This window comes from Oreochromis niloticus, linkage group LG11 (assembly GCF_001858045.2).
Source record: "Oreochromis niloticus isolate F11D_XX linkage group LG11, O_niloticus_UMD_NMBU, whole genome shotgun sequence".
Classification (NCBI taxonomy): Eukaryota; Metazoa; Chordata; class Actinopteri; order Cichliformes; family Cichlidae; genus Oreochromis; species Oreochromis niloticus.
The window spans coordinates 31,119,237-31,128,908 of record NC_031976.2 but is presented as its reverse complement, the minus strand read 5'-3'; the positions used below and the strand labels follow the sequence as shown (position 1 = coordinate 31,128,908).

General features: G+C 37.2%; 1 protein-coding gene across 3 annotated transcripts; it reads left to right on the top strand.

The window, feature by feature from the left end:
* Positions 1-11: 11 nt before the first annotated feature.
* Positions 12-8,333, top strand: hormad1 (HORMA domain containing 1). 3 transcript variants are annotated; one of them, XM_005455156.4, is made up of 15 exons: positions 12-139; positions 636-670; positions 1,888-2,032; positions 2,143-2,206; positions 2,911-2,947; positions 3,103-3,123; positions 3,327-3,353; positions 3,668-3,735; positions 4,200-4,369; positions 5,104-5,261; positions 5,428-5,478; positions 5,919-5,979; positions 6,197-6,249; positions 6,982-7,065; positions 7,918-8,333. In XM_005455156.4, the coding sequence occupies exons 2-15, from the start codon at positions 638-640 to the stop codon at positions 8,005-8,007; spliced, it is 1,062 nt and encodes a 353-aa protein (XP_005455213.1). In that variant the 5' UTR covers positions 12-139; positions 636-637; the 3' UTR covers positions 8,008-8,333. The 3 variants fall into 3 exon arrangements, with proteins under 3 accessions (XP_005455213.1, XP_003450351.1, XP_005455212.1); XM_003450303.4 differs by having other exon boundaries at positions 123-542; positions 4,200-4,351; XM_005455155.3 differs by having other exon boundaries at positions 123-542.
* Positions 8,334-9,672: the final 1,339 nt, after the last annotated feature.

Below are 9,672 nucleotides of genomic sequence, written 5' to 3'. Positions count from 1 at the left end.
CGAAGCCAATAGGATTACGTTGAATGTGTCCCGGCTGTGATTGACAACCGGTTGGCCAATGAAAATACAAAGTGAAGACGGAGGCGATGCGGGGGCCGCGCTGCATCAACACAAATCACCCGGACAAAACATATTTTGGGTACAACGTTAGTTTTCAGTTGGTTAACGTTTGACATATCAAATAACAATTATAACAATAAAAAAACAAAACAAAAAACTTTAGACAATAGGCTCTGAAGCCCTCTTTGTTTTTAGTTTTACCTCCCTACTCTGTGATTGGCTCCCTGCTGGTGAACCTGTTGCTGCCCGTTAAAGAATTAGCGGGAACTTTTATAATAGCTAACACCAAAAGGTTAGCTTTTATTTCCTAGTTCCCCAGAACGACTGTACTGTGTGGTTCTGGTTATTGTTCCCATGCAATTACAAGAGCATAATCTATAGAATAACTTCGCGGCAGGTCAAAGTAGTGTGCTAGAGACAAGTTAAGTAGAGGGCTACATCAGCTAGAAACTACAAGGTCGGCTAGCTAGTTGCGATTTACAGTAAGTACAGTTTTCTGAGTAGACTCCTATCTGTCCTCAAATTTTCTCTCTGCGCTTTGCATTTTTTTATTTTGTGTTTATTTTACACCAAAGGTATGGCGTGTGTACAACAAGTGAGAACATCACAGGTAAAATACATTACTCATATGATTTTATTGTGATGTGATCCTGCAAACACTAAGTTGCTTAGCTAGCAGGCAGTTTTATAGACAATAGCGTTATACTATACACACTCTTAAAGTTCTGTAACAGGTTTTCTTTTTCTTTTTTTTCCAACGGTAGTTTTTAGTTTTGTAAAAAGTAGTTATTGTATTAACAATGGATCACTGTTAGTGCCAAAGCCAAGGCTTCAACATTATTGAAGTAATGTGGAATCACCTTTAGCGGGAATGGAACAAAAGGAAGTCAACATCCAAAGCAGAGCTTTGAATGTCCTTCAAGAAGTGATTCATTCATGTATGGTTTTACTGCAGTGGCAGTGTTTGGGATTATTGTTATGCTGAAAAATGAAGCTGTTGTCAATCAGCTGCTCTCCAGCTGCTACTGCATGGTGGATCAAATCTAATGTTACTTTTTTTTGCATTCATAATTACACTTTTGACAAGCTGTCCAGCATCACTGACCCCAATCCATAACAGAGCCTCCACTGTGTTTTACAGATGGCTGTAGGCACTCAGTGCTGTACCTCTCTCCTGACCTCTGTACATATTAATGTTGATTTGCAACAAAATTTTCATATTTTGATTCATTATTTCATTTGAACTGTTATCTCTAATCTTCAGTCCAATTCTTTTGTAATGTGGCATACCTCAGCCTTTTCTTGCTGTTTCAGTCCGTAAGAATGGCTTCTTAAAAGCCACTGTTCCAGTGAGACTATTTCTGATGAGACTTAAGACTTTTTAAGGACATGGTACAGATAGTGAAAGCCAATAAAACTGCTGTAGATAGTTTTTAAGGCTTGCCACCTTTGTCCATCACTTGTCCAGTTTTCTAAGATTTCTTTGTAAGAACACACGGCACACTGTGCTGAGATATGAGATACACTGACAGTAGAGTCACTTGGTTTGTGATAAAAGTATTGTTTGTCATGCATGTTTCATAAGTAACTATTTAAGTTGCATCTTGGGTGAAATAACAAACGTGCTTTTTTTTTCCAAATATCAGGAGACTTACACAGAAACAAATTGTGACACTAATATAGAGGTCCATAAAATTCTGTTTGTGTATGTATTAAATAAGGTGCTGTAGCTGAAACGCAGCTGTTGGATTGCAGGATTTCTAATAATTGTGTTAACTGTCATGACTAAGCAGTGCTGAGTCTGATTAATTTGTTTCACTCATACAGAGCACTCAGCTGTTTCCTAATCAGATTGTCTCGGAGCAGCAGTCATTGGTTGTTATGAAGAAGCTTCTGGCCATTGCAGTGTCTGGCATCACATACCTCAGGGGCATTTTCCCGGGGAAAGCCTACGGGAGAAAATATGTGGAAGGTTAGATTGCATATGAATCTAATTTGACTGTACATCACATTAGCTTTCAAGTTCACTTTACCTGGAGACAGTTCCACAGAACATTCACACATTCTATTTTTTCTTTTTAGATCAGCAAGTGATGATTCTCAGAGAGGAGCACAGCTGTCCTGGTGCCACTCAGATTCTTCAGTGGTAAATTACAGCAGCTTGACATTTGCTAACCAGAGCTGTTCATTAGGGTCACTAAAGCCAAATAGACACCATCTTGTGGAGTCATATCAACTGCTCCATTTTGATGTACCAGTTTTGATTTTGTCTTCCAGTGTTATCCCTTTGACAAAATCTGTTCATAGACAAACCCCTACAGAGGTACTTTATGATAGTTCTCATTTTAGTAGGTGTCACCAGAACTATGTTTTACCATAGGTAGACAAACAGACCTACAAGGTAAAAAAAGACCATCATGTCTTTTGTGGTTGGTAACAAATTGAACTTGATTGAACTTGGTGATGTTGAAATGATATTCTTGATCTGTTTTCATCAAGAAGATATTTACACGCAGTGAACAAATATAATCAAATTAGTGCAATAGACAATTATGCTTCATAAATAAAACGTTCTAGCTCTAAGGGTCATCGAAAATGAGATGAGAAGTATATTGTTATGTTACACTCAACAGTTTCAACAGTCTAACAGTGTAAATAAGAGACAGGTTGTTGAAGACATTTGTTTTTTTTAATTTTTTTTTAAAAATTTACATTACATATTAAATTAATGTCACTTTGTTCATCAAGAAATAATTTCAGTGGCTCCTCGTTCTTGTTTCATTTTTTTGTGCTTTAAAATTTTAATTATTATTTTTTCTATGGATCATAATTGTTTTTAATTTTCACCAGGATGCAAGGATGTTTTGATGCCATCGAGAAGAAATACGTAAGTCACATTTGACCTTTATCAGTCAGAAGATTTGTAATGTACACATAGTTGAGTTAGGGGAGATTTAAAAAAAAATTAAATTGTAATTTGCACTTTTTTTTTGTATCAGAACAACTAATGCAGTCAAAATGTTGTTTTTTCTTCCTCACCAGCTTCGGACAGTCATTATATCTGTGAGTATTTTGCTAATATTTGACCTTGAATGTGTGTTCTTGAATAATGAATCTTTGTATTAAAACTAGTTAGGGTCAGCCTGGAAAAGTGAGTGTATCTAACACATGAGCAACTAAATGTCGGAAGAGCTGTAATGTTTTAGATCATTTAGTCTTATATTCTATGCGGTACTGATGTTTGTCCATTTGGCCTTATTTTTTAGATTTATACCGACCCAGAGAACCCACAGGTAAATATCAGGTTATCTTTTTGCAATATTCACTGTTTAACAATTTAAAGGTTGCTCCAGTCTACACCCTGCATGCCTAAGTATCTATGGGCAAGATACTGAACCCAAGGTTGCTCTCCCATGTGTTCATTGGGGTATGAATGTGTGTGACCGTTAGATGGAAAGAAATTGGTTGTAGAAAAAAAGTTCTTGTATTATTGGGTGAATGAGGCACTTTGAGTAGAGTAGAAAAGTGATATATAAGAAGTGGTCCATTTTCCGTTTACTGTCTCCATAGTGATTACCTATAACATCTGGCATGTCGTCTTTTTCAGAAAGTGACCGAGTTTTACCACTTTAGGATCCAGTACTCTGCAGCAGGGGCACACATGGATTTTGAAAGGTGGGGTGTGTTTATGCTTACAGATTACACTCACGTATGAGAAAGTAACTTGAGTTTCTGTTTTAATTGTTACCTAGTCAATCTTTGAATTTGCCTCTCTTTCTTCGGGCCACAAGTTGCTTGAAAGTTGGAGAAAAGTGAGGAGCTTAAAGAGTTTTATATATGAGTAAAACTTAAACCCAAGGTGGTATGTCTGTTATTGTGTCAATAAATCGAACCATTGAAAGAGTAATTACTTTATCATTGTATCAACACTGGTCTACAACTGAATTAAAGGGTGGAGCTCTCACATCTCTCCAACTGCATCATCTGTGAAATGTGACTTCAGAGTGACTGGCTTATGTTAGACCACCCCAAGAAACTATATACACTTTACCTGCCAATGTAATGATTGTCTGGCAAAGCAGCTGAAGTAGCAGGCCCTTTTATGCTCATTTTTCTTCTTGCTTGACTTTCTTGATCAGCAACAACAACATCAAAGTCTCATCAATGTCATGTGGAAACACCAGGAAAGCCATCATCCTGCTGGTGAGGAAGCTCTACACTGTGATGCAGTACCTGGGCCCTCTGCCAGAAAATGTCTACCTCAACATGAAGCTGGCTTACTATGACGATGGTAACACTCACATCAAAAGTAATGATTTCTGCAGCATTAATTATATAGAACCCACATTTTTTAAGGCTTTGAACGTTTTATTATTATTTTTTTATTATTTTATTATACCAATCAACATAAAGACTCTTAAATCCAGTGTTTTAAGTGGCGCTGCTTGATGTCTCATACATGCCCCAGCTTTGATCTTTTTTGGAAGTTATCCAACAATGGCGATGTGCTTTTCTGTTTTTGAAAAGTAGACAAAAAGAGATGAGGGTCTGGGTTTATATGATTCATACGCAGGAAAAACAGCAAACAAAAATTTTATCTTACAGTGTGGTGTTACGATTTGCATATTTTCCTAGTGTCCAAGTGAATATTAACATATTAACAACAGTTCAATAACCTTTTTCTAAGTTTCTACATATACTCACACATTAGATATATCTATTCAGCTAATGCTAAAAGTATCTGATCACACAATCACACAGGGAGAAACCCAGCCCATGCCCCAGACAGCAGTTGAGAGTGACTCCCTCTTGGAGTCACTGGATGGGGTGCTGGAGAGTGCTCCATCCAGAAACTTCATTGTTCCGCAGGGAGAGTGTAACACTCATATGGGCAATAACAGTGTGACTTGGAGGAACTGCCTGCCCTGACTTTGACTGTGGCATGGTCAGTGGTTCAAAACAGGCTGGTCTGCGTATTTCAAAAAACTGCTGATTTTCCCTTTCACTGTTGCTTCACTCTGTGTTTGCTTTTCTATTTTCCAGTTACTCCTCAGGCATACCAACCACCCGGCTTTAGGGAGGCTGACTGTGACACTATGGAGTTTGAACAGGAACCTGTCAAACTGACCATGGGGGAGGTGGTCAGCCCCTACCATACCTTAAAGTTTGACATGGCCACAGAAAGACACAGGCTAGAGCAGGTTAATTGAGAGAACTGTAAGATAAAGGGATAGCAAGTGATAAAAGACATTAAAGCACATATAAAGATTTTTGTCTTTCTTTTTCATGAGGTTTATGTTAAATGTGCAGCTTTTTTACATTAGCTAAAATTGAGAGCTCATTTAGGCACATTCTTTAATTATTCAGGTGGAGGAAAAGTGGGTCTTGAAGATAGATGAAGAGGATGCCATCACCCAGGTCAGTGGACAAATAGTTGTTTTTTTTAACCCATTAAGTGATTTATGTTATTTACAGTTTTATTTATCTTGTGTGATAGCAAATTATCATTTTAGACACAATAATCTTTACAATGGCCAAAAAAAGCATTGCTAAATGTGTTTTATTTACATAACCCTGGTAAATCAACATGATGTGTATAACTCATTGTCATTTTTAGATTTTACAAATTTTCCTGCTTTTTTTCTCGAAAGTGTGCTCTACATATTCATTTTATGTTAGAATAAAGTATGTACTTGAGATCATTGTCCAATTCACTGAATAGCTTCACTACTAACATACGAAGTGGGAAGTACCTAAATGATGCAAAATAAAGTGAGTCAGTGTCAGAATTTTGTCATTGTGGTAAGTTTTGACATTTTCCAGTCGTGATGTTCAGATAAGCTGTTGTAACCCCATAGAGTGAAGACCCTAAATGTGTGGAGGAGGCTCAAAAGGAGAACACAGTCCTGGAGAACACTGGTAAAAATCTGTAAACGTAAAACAGTCTAAAACAAAGCAATAACTGAAAGTCTCCCATCTTATTTTGTTAAACTTATTTTCAGGATGTCTCAGTTAATAAACTGAAAGATGTAGAATTAATATTATTGCTAGACTCTGTTAGTAATCTAAATATGATAATAATAACTCAAGCTGAACTAAAAAAAATCTTAGGGTATTTGTGTTTTATGAATTCTAGAGGTGCGGGTGAGCTGTCATGAGGAGATCAATACTTGTGAGGAAGTCACAGAGGTATGTGTGACTCACTGATGATGCTCAACACATTGTGAGCCGGTGACATTTAAAAATATATGACGACTTGACCATTAAAATGCACTACATCTGTTACATATGCCTGTGGCTTGTTGCTTTGTTGTTGTTTGTCGCATCGACTCAAAATATAAAAGCCAAACCAAAGAAAAAATAAGAGAGCAATTGCTCTTTTGAGAAGTTAAAGGAGAAATTATAAAATTTTGTATTTGGGCATTCTAAATTTTGATATTATAGCATTTTTTGGGAGCTGAAACTGAGAAAGTGTTTCAAGAACTGTTTTGTAATATTGATTGGTTAACTGATGTGCAGGTTTATGGCAAGGTAAGGCTTATCCCCTAATTTTTCCATGACGGATAAAAAAAAAAAAAAATAAAGATCTGGATTTGATTCCAAATGTTGATCTTGTAGCTGTTCATCGAAACTCTCACTATGAGGTCCAAAGAGATACAAGTTAAGGAAACCATTTATTATACTCAATAAAAGAAATGAAACAGTTAATGTATTATTTTTGTGAATCCTTGAGTTAAAGCCTTAAGTCTGCACTATTTACAAAAAACAGTGTTATTATCCAGAAATGTGGGGGTTTAACTTTGTCTTCCAGAGCTCTAAATGAGAATACTAAAAAGTTAAGGACCTCTAATCTGTTCCAAACCCAGTGCCTCAAGTGTACTTAATGATCACTGGCTTTAAGGATCATCTCTCCTCTGTCAGATGGACACTCTGGTGAAGAAGACCTGTTATATGGAGTTGGGGACGAAAAGGACCAGGAGTGGAAGGATCATCAAGCCAACTATGGTCAGTCTAACATTTAAAACCTAATAGCTACAGGTCCTCGCCTCACTCTATTACAGCTTGACAACCCCCTCCACACTAAAACACTTTGTAACTGTGCAGAAATTGAAATTGTACCTATGAAGCTCTCCAGAGTTTGTAACATTTTGAACAGTGGAAGACTTGTTGCCTTTCTTAAGGCAGCAATTTCTATATTATCATGTAACCCTGATGTCTTAATCAGGCACGTCTTTGGATATATATAATAGATATGGACCCAATAAGGTCATCTCTACTCATTTAGGATGTAATGGTCTTCAGATAGGCTCTTTGAAAGCAAAATCAGGCATGAAAATGATCATGTAGCTGCTTAAATAGCATTGCTAACATCATCTGGGATTCTGTAATAATGAAAACTCTTTTTATTATACAGACTTTTGTAGATTTTGCAAGGTTGGAAAAGGAAAGTGTGTTTCTCTGCGTTTGTCAGCAGGAGACAAACCTAAGCATGCATGGGCAACAAACAGACTGCAGTTAAATAAATGAAAATAATTTGGTAGTTTATCCAAAACAATGACCTGTTGTCAAAAGAAATGTAAATGTGGGTGGAAACATGTCCTCACATGACCTATCACTCGGTTCGTAAAAACATGATTTGATTTGGGTGATAATACTGCAAAATTCGTGCATAACCAAGATGTGTTCTGCAGATTTAGGATTAATTTCGAAGTGGAAAATGCGTAGGAACCCTGTTTGTTACACAGATGAGTCAACACTGGTCGCTTTGGTTTCTCAGAGTGGGATGGTGCCTGTCAGTAGACACATAAAGCCGTGCTTTACTAAATGTCAAATGCATGTTTCTTCTGCTGTTTTCAGGCTTCTCAGTTTCCCACCAGTCAGGAAACGCCGTCCACCGACTTGCCTAAGAAGAAACGTAAGTTTAGCGAGCCTAAAGAACGCTACTGACATCACAGCCTACTGTTAATGCAGCAGTGATGTTTTTTCTTTTTTGAAATTCGATTTTGATGACAAGTTCCACAGTTTGATTTTTAGAATGTATTACTGACTTATTTTGACAATGTTTCAGAAACATTTTGAGGTTGTGCAATTACTATCCGATGGTTAGGTTTGATCTGAAATACATTGTTAAATGCTGTTCATCAGTAATGTTGGAATACCTATGAGCAAAACAGTGTTTGTTACTTTTTAATGGTTGTTTGTTTTATTGTAACCATTATATATGACCTATGTATAAATCAGTTTGCAAACTTTAATTAAATAGAAAGAGTGCATCAAAGTGTAACCTGTGTTTTCAACTTGTTAGTGGAAAGGAGGAGAAGGTACTACAAATTTGGCTGTAAATGATAAAAACGAGTTTTTACACATAGATATTTTTGCTGTATTTCTAACTATTTGCTCCATAGTGTAAGGGTTTATACATTTTCCACTGGAGTGACAGATCTCCAGTTCAGTCATGGGAAAAAATGAAATATGCAGCACTACCTGCTGTGTCAGTATCTTATGAATAAAGAAGGGCATTTTAATTTTTTCAAATTATACATTTTTCATTATTAGGTGTCATAAAAACGCTGTGGTCATTTCTTGATTTGGAAAAAGATGATGTACTCAACCACTAAAGCACTGAACACTTTCAACCCGTCTCTGAAAAAATGTTTAAAAAAAACCCTGCCTGCCTCTTGGAAAAACAAAACCTCAGTCTTTGAATAGACCCTGAAATGCCACCATTTGCATGCGAGGTGCCTTAAATGAAGCTGTTAAGTGAAAGTGGATTATATCTGTACACAGTGACCTTTGGGCCCAGATAAGGGCCCATCAGCAGCCTCCCGCCCTGCAAGCTGTGTGTTTTTAATCTATTGTTTTTCCCAGAGAGAGGGACATTTGCTGATAGACTGCCTTAACCCACTGCAGATCAATACTGCAGGAAGCCTTTGTGATGCATATCCAAGCAGCCTGCCCCCTCTCCCCACGTCTGCAGCAGGCCAGAGTGGAGAAAGAGAGACTCCATCAAATCAGCCCTCACTTCCTAACTCAGGCATTGTCTTGCTCGTCACATTTATTTCGTAGTCTTTGTGTTTTATGGGTATTTCTGAAAACAGAGAAGCATAAAGCAGAATGGACTGGGAAATCCATGGTGGACGATACCCACTCACCGATGCGTTGGTGCTCTTTATGAGCTGTGAAATGAATCAGGGTTACCTAACCTCTCAGCCTGACTTTAGTGCCTTTTTCAGCATTTTTATTATTTTAACAGCAGGAGATTCTCTTGCTGTTGATAAGTGATGAAATGCCTTGACAACAAAGGCTTCTTTACAGGTGTTTTCATGTATTGTTGATAAACAGTATCTCAGCTATAGCAGAGATATTGTTACAAAGAAAAAATGCCTCAAGGCCTGGAAAATAAAATGGCCTGACAAATAAAAATATTGAGAAATTATCTTGTGTGGCACTCAAAGGGGTTAACCTCCGGTGATTCAAGACTTTAATGCTTAGAGATGCAGACACTGTTCACATTTTTGTTAAAATTGTAAGAATGATATAAGGCCATGCTTTAAGGGTTGGTCAGTGTTCCTGTTAGGCACGTTCCAAATATCTAATGATAAAGGGTGGAAA